The 12,103-nt window shown below is 61.3% G+C and overlaps 1 protein-coding gene across 2 annotated transcripts; it reads left to right on the top strand.

Moving 5' to 3' along the window:
• The first annotated feature begins 3,889 nt into the window (after positions 1 to 3,889).
• NYAP1 (neuronal tyrosine phosphorylated phosphoinositide-3-kinase adaptor 1) lies at positions 3,890 to 11,760 on the top strand. Of its 2 annotated transcripts, none has more exons than XM_028110104.2 (7): positions 3,890 to 3,954; positions 5,197 to 5,348; positions 6,855 to 7,210; positions 7,673 to 9,190; positions 10,082 to 10,297; positions 10,512 to 10,621; positions 11,200 to 11,760. In XM_028110104.2, the coding sequence occupies exons 2-7, from the start codon at positions 5,281 to 5,283 to the stop codon at positions 11,449 to 11,451; spliced, it is 2,520 nt and encodes an 839-aa protein (XP_027965905.1). In that variant the 5' UTR covers positions 3,890 to 3,954; positions 5,197 to 5,280; the 3' UTR covers positions 11,452 to 11,760. The 2 variants fall into 2 exon arrangements, with proteins under 2 accessions (XP_027965905.1, XP_027965904.1); XM_028110103.2 differs by having other exon boundaries at positions 10,079 to 10,297.
• The last annotated feature ends 343 nt before the right edge of the window (positions 11,761 to 12,103 follow it).

The raw sequence follows: 12,103 nt of genomic DNA, 5'->3' as shown, positions 1-12,103 counted from the left end.
GAGGGGGGAGGACGCAGGCGGCAATCAGAGGCTGTCCAGTTCTCTTCGGGGGCCGCACTTCGCCCCGCAAGGCATCTCAGTAAAAAGTTTGCTCTCCGGAAAAGGAACCCCCGCCTCCTTGGTGGAGCCCAGGCGCGGCCTCTCAAAGCCCCAAGGGTCTCCGGACTGGTGCGGGAAGAGGCGGCTCTGCGCCCCCCGCCCCGAGCCTCCAGGTGGAGCCGCCTGGGTGGTTGGGGCGAGTGGGTCTCCCAGATCTCCTCCGCGTGGCCGGGCTGCGTCTCTCTCCGCTCCCCAGGTCCTCTCGCTTCGGTCTCTGCCTTTCTCTTTCTGGGCTGTTGACAACCCCCACACCAGGAAGTCCTGCCTCCTCCGGCCTGCTGACTGCTCCTCTCCTCCTCCTTCCCCTCTTCCTCCCCTTCGTCCGCCCTCTCTGCCTCCTGGGGCTCCCGGCCAGCTGGCCGGGGGCCAGACCTGCCACCACCGCTGTTGGTGCAGTTGCTGCCGCCGCCGCCGCCGCTACTGCTGCGACTCCCCGGGGCCCCCGAACGGGCTTAACCCCACACCTGCTGGGCCCCAGTCCCGCGCTTCCTCGGAGGGAGGGGCCGTGGAGGGCGGAGTGAAAGGGGAGGAGTTTGCAGGGAGGCCAGGGATTCCCTTACTTGTAGGCGCTGGCTGCCATTGGCCTACCGAGCCTGCGAAGAGTGGGAAGCAACTTACCAACCCCGGGCTGTAGTGGGAGCCCGCCACCCCGTAAGCACCGCGTACCCGTACGGGTGCTTGCTTCGCTGTTATTGGCGTCTCTTCACTGGTTTTCACAGTAACTCTACGAGGAAGGTGCTGTTGCTCCGTCCTCTGTACTTACTTTAAAAAAAATAAGGATTTTTTTTTCTTAAAGGGGGATTATGGTGACAATTTGCAAACAGGCCCCCAAGTAGAGAGAGAATATGGTGGACTCCCAGGTCCCCATCGTGCAGTTTCAACATGAAAAACTCACAACCAGCCTTGGTTCATCTCGACTCCCAGTACCTTTTGTAGTGTTGTGCTGGAGTATTTGAACCACATCTCAGGCACCGTACTATCCCCCTGCTTAGACGTGGATATTGAGACCCGGAAGGTTCAGAAAGACTGTCAGTAGTACAGCTGGAACATTCTACACACTCAGGTGCGCCCTTGTCTGGCCCCCACATAGAGAAACAAAGAGATCTGCCCAGAAATGTGCTGACTTGCACTTTCTCTCCAACCCTGGTCACATACACATTTATACATCATGTACACACACTCCCCCACACAGATGCAGGGGAAGACAAACCCGGCTGGCCCAAAGCACCCCACCTCTCCCATCCCATCCCTCCTTTGCTATTGGAAGATCTGCACACACGCATGAAGGGCCTACTGTGTGCTTGGCGTGAAAAAATAAACCTCCAACGGCCATTTTCTCTTTTTTGGCACCCTCAGCCGACAATCTGAGCAAAAACAGGGTCTAAAGGCCGCATCTGGGGGCGCCTGGGTGGCTCAGATGGTTAAGCGTCTGCCTTCAGCTCAGGTCCACATCCCAGGGTCCTGGGATCGAGCCCCATGTTGGGCTCCTGGCTCAGCGGGGAGCCTGCTTCTCCCTCTCCCTCTGCCTCTTCCCCTGCTCATGCTCTCTCTCTGTATCTGTGTCTCAAATGAATAAATAAAATCTTTAAAAAAAAATAAATAAAGGCCACATCTGCCCTCACTCCTAGCTTCAGAAGGAAATGGATTCTAATTAATTTTGGTCATATGGAACTATTCTTGAGCACATCGAAAATTCCTCATATTCGGGGCGCCTGGGTGGCTCAGTTGTTAGGCATCTGCCTTCAGCTCAGGTCATGATCTCAGGGTCCTGGGATCCAGTGCCGCATCAGGTTCCCCGCTCGGCGGGAAGCCTGCTTCTCCCTCTCCCACTCCCCCTGCTTGTGTTCCCTCTCTCGCTGTGTCTCTCTCTGTCAAATAAATAAATAAAATCTTAAAAAAAAATTCCTTATATTCGTCTGCTTTATGTAGTTATCGCAGATTCTCAAAACAGCCCAGGGCAAGGGTGGGGTAGGTTTTAAACTCCAGTGTTTCTGCTGAGGAAACAAAGGCTCACAGGCATTTGGTTATTTGCCCGAGGCCTCAGAGCTGGTAGTTGATGGCATTGAGACTAGGACTGGGGCTGACACATCCCTCTTTCTTCAGCTTTAGCTCATGGAAATTTTTTAACCACTCTTTAGGGTTAGGGAAAAACAAAATGGTGCCTCCTGCCTCCACATTTATAGATTTATTCTGAATTTCTTGGTTAAAGTGCATCTGCACTCCTCCCTTCATAGTAACAGTGGCTACCACGTCCAGGTCCTAAAGACCTCCCAAGTCCTGAGGTCCAGGAAGCAGCCTCCCACACAACCCCCACCCTCCAGCTCTATCCCCTCTGGCAATATTCAGAACATTGCCCTGCTGCTCCACCCCCAGATCCTCCCTCCTTCAGCGCTGACTCGCTACAAACTATTCAAAATTTATCTTTGGACCCTTCCCTTCCCACCAACTCAGACGCTCAGCACCAGCTGGGGACTCCTCCGTGTCTGCAGGCCCTGGGACACTGCTGGTCTCTGCAGAAATGTTTATTGAATGAATAAATAAAAATTCATTCACACTAAGGTGTAAATGTGAAAGGATTGTTTTGTACTTTAATGTGTTCCCTCTCCGGGGGGCAACAATAGCCCTTTTAAGTATTTTACAGCTTACAAAGCTCCTTGTATTAATTCCTTTGCTGCCCACAACTTTATGGAGGTAGGTGTGAGATGAGGCATCTCTCAGAGAGGTGGTGTGATTTGCCCAAAGCCACACAGCGCATCTGTAAAGATTTGCCTCATAAAGTAAAAGTGCACAGGTTCCGGGGATTAGGGATGGATATCTTTTGGAGGTCCGTTTTTCAGCCACGTAAGGGTAGAACCCAGATCTTCTTGCAGCTAATGTTCGGCACAGGGATTTCCGAGGGAGGATTTCTCGGAGCTGATGAGAAAGGTGATGGGACATTGAGGAGGGGGGCGCGAAGTCGCGACCCTGAGCGGCTGCCTGGACCGCACCCAGGGCCGTTGCCGCGCTGGTGCCAGTCAAGAGGCCAACCTCCGGGGCACCCAGGACCTGGCGGGCGCCGCCGCGGAGTCAGAGGTTACCGGGAGGATGACTTGAGCCGCCAGGGCGGACAGGCGGAAGCCTTTGAGCCCAGGCCGTGAAACGAGGATCCGGGTGCCCTCCCCGCACCTAGGGGGCGGCAGGAAGATGGGGGGCAGCCAAGGGAATACGCCCCCTGCTGGGCAGAGACGCGGATGGTAGAGCTCACGACTCTCCCGAGCCCCTCGGCCCGGAAAGCGGCACCCCCTGCCGGTCTCGCCGGCTCACTGCACTCAGGGCCCCGCAGCCGCAGCCTCGCCCCGGCCGGACGCGGGGTGCGCACCCAGGGAGCGCCGGGCGCGCGCGGGGTACGCGCGGGGGGTGCAGGTCCCGGGCTGCCACCGGGGGGCGCCGCTAGGCGCGGCGCCCCGCTGCGCTCCGCCGGGGCCTCGGACACCGAACCGAACACCGCCCGGCCGGGCAGAGGCCGAGGGGCGACGAGGAGCTGACGCCTCAAAGCGGGGGCGGGCCGGCGGCAGGTCCCCCGCACCCCGCGGCCTTTCTCCGAGTGCCCCCGCGAGCTCCGCGGGCTCTGCGTCCCCCGCGCCTCCCACCCGAGCCCGGCGGCGCAGCGCAGCCCGGCCGCTCCCACTCCGTCCTTGGAGGGTGTGGAAGGGTGGGTTTGGGGCCGGGGGCGGGTCTGGGGGCGGACCCGGAGGCGGGGCTGTCTCTGCGGCAGGGCCCAGCTCGGCTCCCCCCCGGTCTCTCTCTGTCTCTCCTCCTCCCTCCTCCTGCTCCGGGCGGAGCCCGGCATGGGGGGGCCGGCGCCCGGCAGGCCAGGTACGGTGATGTGGAAATTGGGGAGCCTTGGTGCGGGGAGGTGTGGGGGGCAGGGAGTAGTGAGGATTGGCGGGGCGAGAGGGACGGAGAAACCCAGGGTAGCAGGACAAGGGGAAGGGGAGGGGTGCCCGGGAACCTGGGGCCCTTGGATGGAGAGGGGAATGAAGCCGCCAGGTTTGGAACAAACAGGGAAGGAAGAGGACGGCGGGGAGGAGGGGCGCCCAGGAGGAGAGGTGAGGCCGACGGCGAAAAGGAGAGTGTGTTTGGGGGGAGGGAAACCAGAGCAGGTCTGGAGGCCGAAGCTCAGAAGGTAGCTATGGGGCCAGACCGGAGACCCCTGGGTGGGATTGAGGGCAGGGACTGGAAGAGGGCAGCCGGGAGCCTCTCAGATCCTGGAGGAGGAAGAAGGGGATCTGGGCCATCGTCGAGGGAGGTGGAGCCGGTCACTGAGGGGCCAGGGCGCAGGAATAGGGGTGGACGGAGGCCCCGGGCCCAGCACAGGACTGGAAGGGGGAACTGCCCGCAGGGAATGGAAATAGGTGGATGGGTCGTATTGTAGATGCCCAACTCCGAGCGCCCCCACCCCTTCGCCAGCATCCCCACCCTGCCCTCATGACACCCCCAGCCTCAGGGCCCAAGAGGGGGTGGGGATTCTGACCATCTCCCCCTTCCCCAGTGGGGTGCAATGTACGCAAGTAGGCCGTAGCAGAACTCCTTGTCTGTAGGTATGTCCAGTTCCCTGTAGCCGGGTGTGTGTGTCTGGAGGTCTGTGTGTGCTGTGGGTGTGTCGGGGGTGTTTATGTCTGTGTGTGTCTGCCTGTTCCTAGGTTGTGTTTACCCATGCTGATCTATGTGTCTGGTCCTCTGTTTGTAGATACGGGTCTGTGGCCTGGTGGTTTGTGTGTCTGAATGTGTGTTTGTGGGGCCTGTCTGTGTGGTAGATCGGGATGTATTTACAGGATGGGAGTCTGTATCAAGCTGATCTCTCCGGGATGTGTATTTGTGGCTCTGAACACCTTTGTCAGGGTGTGTGACTCTGTGTACACATAGCCTTCCGTGTCTGTCTGTCTATGGGTCCTAGAGGTAGTGTTGGGTTTTCTCTGCCTCCATCTGTTTTCCACTCTCTGAGGACCCAAGTCACATCTCCGCTCCTTTCTCTCTCTCTCTCTCTCTCTCTCATTCATTCCTGGCCCCCACCCACCCCACATCTTTCTTTTTTTCCTTCCCATCTCCCCCACCAAGTGGATCCGGGACCCAGGGAGGGCCGCCCCCCGGGCCTGGTGGCGCTGAGCAGGGCCCCCCAGCCCCCACCTCCTGCCCCACGACATGAACCTCCTCTACCGAAAAACCAAGCTGGAGTGGAGGCAGCACAAGGAGGAGGAGGCCAAGAGGAGGTAAGGCTGCAGTCCCAGATTGCCCTCCGGGCTGTCCCACGTCTGCTTCCCTGCTGGCTGGGGCCACTTCCCTCTGCCCTTCCCGGGTCCAACAGCCTGGTCATGAGTCTGATCTTAGAGTCTGTGCTCAGTACAGAATTGCTGGGATTGCATACACCCTGTCCCCACCCTGCTCCTGGCTCCTGGCTCTAGCCCTTGTCCTGGCCTCTTGGGGGGGCTTCCAGCTCAGGAGCACCCTGTTGGCTCTTCCCCACCCCTGGAGGCCCGAGTCACTCCTTCCTGACTCACCTCTGGCCTATAGTCTTCTTTCTGTCAATGTGGGGTTGGCTCCAGGCTCCAGGTCACCTGACCTTGGAAGGGGCAGGCCCTGTTGCCCTCCTGGTCCAGGGACGGGGTCATTTGCGGGGTACCCGAGAAGATCTGTTTGGCCCCCTCCCCACCACGGCTGCTGGGGGAGGTCAGTGGCCAAGTGACAGGGGTGTGTGTGTGTGTGTGGCGGTGGTGGTGGTGGTGGTGGGACAGGTGAAGGCTGGGCCCTGCAGAGGGGCCAGGGCTGGGGATCTCCCCCTGCTTGCCCTCTCTCCTCTCGCTCCCCGGGACCTGGACCCTGGCCTCTCCCCTCTCGCTCCCCTCTCTCTTCACCCCCATTGACAGCACAGCCTCTTGGAGCCTGAGTCAGAGCCACCTCCCTGCTCCCTTCCTCCTCGAAACTGTGGAGTTTAATTCTTGTTGTTAATTAGATTAATCAGAGCTATGACTGCAGTGATCTCTCCCTAATGAAGGGTTAGTAGACAGGGCCTTAATGAGAGCCCACCCCACAGTGGCTCTCCCCTCTTCCCTACCAGCCGCCCCTCCCTTCACTCACACGGAAGCTCAGGGACAGTGAGAGGGAATGGGGGTGAGCCTGGGAGGGTGACAGAGAAAGGACAGCACCGAGGGAGAGGGAGAGCGAGGGGAAGGGAGTAAAAGAATCAGCAGGGGGAGGCTGTTCTGCCAATGCGGCTGCACAGGCCTCATCTGGGAGCGGAGGCCGCAGGAGCCGGACACGCTGGGAGGCCGGAGGCCAGAGGCCAGAGGCCAGGTGTGGGCCGGCGCGCGCGCCAGGAGCAGAGCCGTGGCGGCGGGTGTATGTGCCAGGCGGGGCTGTGCTGCCTGTCTGCATCTCTACCTGCGCATGAAGCTGTCCACACAAGCGCCGCGTGCCAGATATGCCCAGGCTGGGATCAGACAGCTCCAGGGATGCTCCCCTGCACACGTACTCATCCCTTCGCTCATCCCTACTCGCCGTCCCTCCCCAATGTCCTTGTCTGTTTTAAAGCCTAAGGATTCTGCCTGAAGTTTCTGCTTTGGTGCCCTAGACCTTCAGGCAGCCTCCCATCCCCACCCCAGGCCCCTTCCTCCTCCTCCTGGGAGGCCACAGGGTTGCACACCCCCTCTGAGGGTAGAGGAGGGGGAGGCCCAGGCCTGAGGCCCAATCTCTGTTCCATCTTGGCCTTCTCTCCCCAGCTCCGGTAAGGAGGTGGCTCCTGCAGGCCCCGCAGGGCCTGGGGCTGGCCCGGGGCCTGGGGTCCGTGTGCGGGACATCGCCTCGCTGCGCCGCTCCCTCAGGATGGGCTTCATGACAATGCCAGCCTCCCAGGAGCACACCCCCCACCCCTGCCGCAGCGCCATGGCCCCACGCTCACTCTCCTGCCATTCAGTGGGCAGCATGGACAGTGTTGGGGGTGGGCCTGGGGGGGGAGGTGGGGGTCTCACAGAGGACAGCAGTGCCCGAAGACCCCCTGCCAAGCCCCGGAGACATCCCAGCACCAAGCTCAGCATGGCAGGGTCAGGGGCAGAGATGCCCCCCGGCAAGAAACCAGGTGAGACACCCCCAACCTTCCCCAGGGGCTGGGAGGATCCATTCCAGGCCGAGAAGAGGCCTACAGGGGAGGGTTCATTCAGGGAAGAACCAAGGAAATGGAAGGTTCCATTCTCAGTGGGAGTGGTGGGGGGGTGGTTTCTTTTTGGAAGGGCCTGAGATGAACCATTCAAGGGCAGGGGAAGCTCCCTGAAAAGTCCATTCCTGGGAAAGGGGTGGCCTTGAAGGGGCATGAGGGTGGGACAGAACTTACGGCGGGAGCTGCAGATTCTGGGGAGTTCATCAGAAGGACTGAGAGCAGGCTGGTAGAAGAGGAACCCACTGTGCTTTAAGTTGGGGAATGTGGGGAAAATAAAGACGCACGTGTGCCCTTGCAGATGGGTTAAGAGACCAGAAGGGGGTCTGCCCATCTCCTTCCCGCACTAAGAGCCCTGTTTGTTGTTCTCCTTCCCATTCTGCCCAGGCTCACAGAAGCCAACCCCAGAGGGCCGAGAGTCCAGCCGGAAGGTTCCTCCACAGAAGCCCAGGAGAAGCCCAAACACCCAGCTCTCCGTCTCCTTCGACGAGTCCTGTCCCCCAGCCTCCTCTCCTCGGGGGGGGAATCTGCCCCTTCAGCGCCTCAGTAGGGGGTCCTGTGTAGCTGGGGACCCTGAGGTGGGTGCCCAGGAAGAGGAGCCCGTGTACATTGAGATGGTGGGGGATGTCTTCAGGGGAGGAGGGCGAAGTGGAGGGGGCCTGACTGGGCCCCCTCTTGGGGGTAGGGGCCCAACCCCTCCAGCTGGCGCCGACTCGGACTCAGAAGAGAGCGAGGCTATATATGAGGAGATGAAGTACCCGCTGCCTGAGGAGGCAGGGGAAGGCCGGGCCAACGGGGCCCCTCCAGTGACCGCGAGCTCCTCGCCACACCAGCCTCCTGCCCTGCAGCCCCACACCCACCGTCGGCCAGCTTCAGCCCTCCCAAGCCGGAGGGACGGGACGCCTACCAAGACCACTCCTTGTGAAATCCCCCCGCCCTTCCCCAACCTCCTCCAGCACCGCCCTCCGCTCCTGGCCTTCCCCCAAGCCAAGGCTGCTTCCCGAACCCCTGGCGATGGGGTCTCGAGGCTACCGGTCCTCTGCCACTCGAAGGAGCCAGCGGGCTCCACCCCAGCTCCCCAAGTGCCTGCCCGGGAGCGGGAGACGCCTCCCCCACCGCCTCCGCCTCCTGCTGCCAACCTGCTGCTGCTGGGACCCTCGGGCCGGGCCCGGAGCCACTCAACACCATTGCCACCCCAGGGCTCTGGCCAGCCCCGGGGGGAGCGGGAGCTCCCCAACTCCCACAGCATGATCTGCCCCAAGGCGGCAGGGGCGCCGGCAGCCCCTCCTGCCCCGGCCGCCTTGCTCCCTGGCCCCCCCAAGGACAAGGCTGTGTCTTACACCATGGTGTACTCGGCAGTCAAGGTGACCACGCACTCCGTCCTGCCAGCTGGTCCGCCCCTAGGTGTTGGGGAGCCAAAGACGGAGAAGGAGATCTCAGTCCTCCACGGGATGCTGTGCACCAGCTCGAGGCCCCCAGTGCCTGGGAAGTCCAGCCCCCACAGCGGGGCCATGGGCGCAGCAGCTGGGGTCCTCCACCATCGTGGCTGCCTGGCCTCCCCACACAGCCTTCCGGACCCAACCACAGGCCCCCTGACTCCCCTCTGGACCTACCCAGCTGCAGCAGCTGGGCTCAAGAGACCCCCTGCCTATGAGAGCCTCAAGGCTGGGGGGGTGCTGAATAAGGGCTGTGGCATGGGGGCCCCATCCCCCATGGTCAAGATCCAGCTGCAAGAGCAGGGGACCGACGGGGGTGCCTTTGCTAGCATCTCCTGCGCCCATGTCATCGCCAGTGCAGGGACACCGGAGGAGGAGGAAGAGGAGATGGGTGCCACGACATTTGGGGCAGGCTGGGCTCTGCAGAGGAAGGTCCTGTATGGAGGGAGGAAGGCAAAAGAGCTGGACAGTGAGTGAGGGGTGGGAATTTGGGGGTGGGGAGCTGGGGATGCCTGGGATGATTTCGGGGAAGTGTTGGAGGGATTATTTGGAAGGCACAACCCATTGTCCTGAAGTGGGAAGTTTTCAAGGAGACTGGAGAGTAAGGGCATGCGGCAGGCTGACGGGCTGGGGTCCCCATGTGTGTGCTGGATGGGCAGGAAGGTCTGCGATGGGGAGGGGCTAGAATCTGGCCCCAAGGGTCGCCTCCTCCTGCCCCGTCCCACTCTACTCTCTGCCCTTCCCTTTGCTAGGCTGCAGGGGTGTGTGTTTGTGAGTGTGCGCACACTAGGAGCTAAACACAGCTGCCTCCCAGCTGTTGCCATGGCAACCCATCCAGACAGGAGGGAGAGGAGAGGGAGGCCCCTACCGTTGCCTGGCAACGAAATGCTCTGCCAGGCCTCCTCTCTGAGCTGAGCTTAGTTCACTTGCAGCCCTTCCCCCAACACCCCCCCTTTCCACTTCCTGGCTCAGGATTTGGGATCTCCCCCTCCTGGGGGAACAGTGCTCCTGGTCTATGTTTCAGAGGAGGGTCATTGTGGCCTTATCGGGCCAGAGGGGCTCTGGAGCTAAAGCTGGGGTAGGGGAGACCCCTATGACCACAGAAAAGGGTTTGGCAGCAGCAAATATTTGTGTCTCAGGCCAGAGATGATACCAACGGGTGGAAAGGAAAGTGGCAGTATTGGGGTCCCTCCTGTGTGTTTGTGTTTGGGGACTGTGAAATCGGGTCCCTCCCTTCTCTGCTGTGACTTGCAAAAGGGCAGTCACTTCTGGTCCATGCATGCCGCGGTGTGTGTAGCTGGGGGGAACAGCAAGACCCTTCCCATGTGCAGGCACTAAGCTCTCCTTGTCATCCCAGCAGAGGTCGAGGATGGTGCCCGGGCCTGGAATGGCAGTGCCGAGGGTCCAGGCAAGGTGGAGCGTGAGGACAGGGGCCCTATGGCATCAGGGATCCCAGTGAGGAGTCAGGGGGCAGAGGGCCTGCTGGCCAGGATCCACCACGGAGGGGACCGAGGAGGGAGTCGCACAGCGCTGCCTGTACCCTGCCAGACGTTTCCTGCCTGCCACCGCAATGGAGGTGACATCCCGCCCGTGCCCGGACAAAGATGGGGCTGGAAAGGGGGGAGATCTCTCAGGGTCCACGTCCTGGGCCCTTCTTTTTAACACCACATCACCATCCCCTTGCCTCCCCTGCTGAGTCAGGGGCAGCCTGGAAGGGGCTGCCCTCTGGGAACTGCAGAAGGGGAACCTGGAGGCCCCTACCCTCCTCACTTACCTTTTCTCCACCTCAGACTTCACGGGAGGCTACCGCCTGGGGCGCTCGGCCTCCACCTCTGGAGTCCGGCAGGCCGCGCTCCATACCCCCCGGCCCTGCAGCCAGCCTAGGGATGCCCCAAGCCAGGTGAGGAGGAAGTCGAAGTTGGGTGTTCTTTTATTTGTGAAGGAGCAGGTGGGGAAGAAGGCCTGGGTGTGGGAAGAAAAGTAGGAGGTCAAGCTGGGGCCTGGCATGGTCGAATAGGGACCCGGGGTGGGGGGGAGGGTGGGCGTTGATCCTGGGAAAGGGCTGTATTTGGTGGGGACAGCCAGCCAGGCAGCGCCACCTCTAGCTTACCGTGTGCCTTTGTGCATTTAGAAAATGGGGGGTACCAATTTGAAAAGTGCATTCTACTGGGAAGACAATGATTTAAAGGTGTCCATTCCTCAGGGTGAGATGGGCCCAGCCTGGCACCAGGGCTCCCTGCCAGGAAGAGGGTGCAAGAGCTGGGTTTCTGTTCCTGTCCCACCCACCCACACACACACACACACACCCAGCCAGGGGGAGAGGACAGAGGCCTGGGGAGCAAGAGAGGACTTGTTTCTGGGGGAAGACATTGGTCTTTGCGGTGGGGGACAGGGCCTGGTCACTCTGAGGTCCTTGACCCGACCCCCTTATTCCTTTCTCCCCTCGTCGCGGGCCGGCGGCGGGAGGAAGGGGCACAGACCCACCCTGCCCTGCCGCTGCCCCTACCGCCTCAGCCCTCCCGGGAGCGCGATGGCAAGCTGCTGGAGGTGATAGAGCGCAAGCGCTGCGTGTGCAAGGAGATCAAGGCCCGCCACCGCCCAGACCGAGGCCTCTGCAAGCAGGAGAGCATGCCCATCCTCCCCAGCTGGCGGCGGGGGCCCGAGCCCCGCAAGTCCGGCACCCCGCCCTGCCGCCGGCAGCACACTGTCCTCTGGGACACTGCCATCTGAGGAGGCCGGGAGGCCGGGGCACCGGACTGGGGAGCGGGGCGGGGGTGCCCGGCTCTCCGGGAGACTTGCCTTGAAAGAGGGACACTTGAAGGACCAGGTGAGAGAAAGCCAGGGAGAACCCCCTGCCTTCCACCCTAACCCCTGGAGATGGGGAGTCTGCCAGGCCCATCGGGCATGGGGCGCCAGCCGCACCCCCTGAAATTTGGGGGAGGAGGGTTTGAGGTTCGGAGTGAGGCCCTCCGCTGCTCTTCCTCCTGGGCGAGGTAGACTCCTCCTCCTGAGAGGGCAAAGGCCGAGCCAGAGGTCAGCATGGGGGAGGAGGGAAGGGTAGGGAGGACAGGGGGCGGGTCAGGTGAAGGACAAGGCTAGAGAGTGTGAGGTAGAGGGGCTCTTTAATAGAGCCGGGAGTGGGGAGGGGGTATTTATTTCGTTATTTATTTTAGTTGGGAGGGCAATTCTGGGCTCTTCTGACCTACTTCTGGGCAGGGAGTAGGCAGTGGTGGGCAGTTAAAGGGAACCAAGTTTGTGCTCTCCCCAAAGCCTGAAGGCCCCACCATCCACGCCCACCCTGACGCTGGGGATTGGTCTGGACTGGGGAGCCAAGCAAGAGAAGGGAGGGACTCCGGTGAGCTGAGGGCCGCAGACTCATTTA

The sequence above is a fragment of the Eumetopias jubatus genome, unplaced genomic scaffold (assembly GCF_037043125.1).
Source record: "Eumetopias jubatus isolate StellerSeaLion01/CBP00866 unplaced genomic scaffold, mEumJub1_p1.0 scaffold_12, whole genome shotgun sequence".
Taxonomy (NCBI): Eukaryota; Metazoa; Chordata; class Mammalia; order Carnivora; family Otariidae; genus Eumetopias; species Eumetopias jubatus.
Note: the sequence above shows the minus strand (reverse complement) of the source record. Positions and strands in the feature narration are given on the sequence as shown.

Excerpts from the sequence above, each read along its gene's own strand:
- NYAP1 (XM_028110103.2), top strand. The coding sequence starts at position 5,281 with ATGAACCTCCTCTACCGAAAAACCAAGCTGGAGTGGAGGCAGCACAAG. Across the intron at positions 5,349-6,854 it reads GAGGAGGAGGCCAAGAGGAG|CTCCGGTAAGGAGGTGGCTC; the intron begins GTAAGGCTGCAG and ends TTCTCTCCCCAG. Across the intron at positions 9,191-10,078 it reads GAAGGCAAAAGAGCTGGACA|CAGAGGTCGAGGATGGTGCC; the intron begins GTGAGTGAGGGG and ends TTGTCATCCCAG.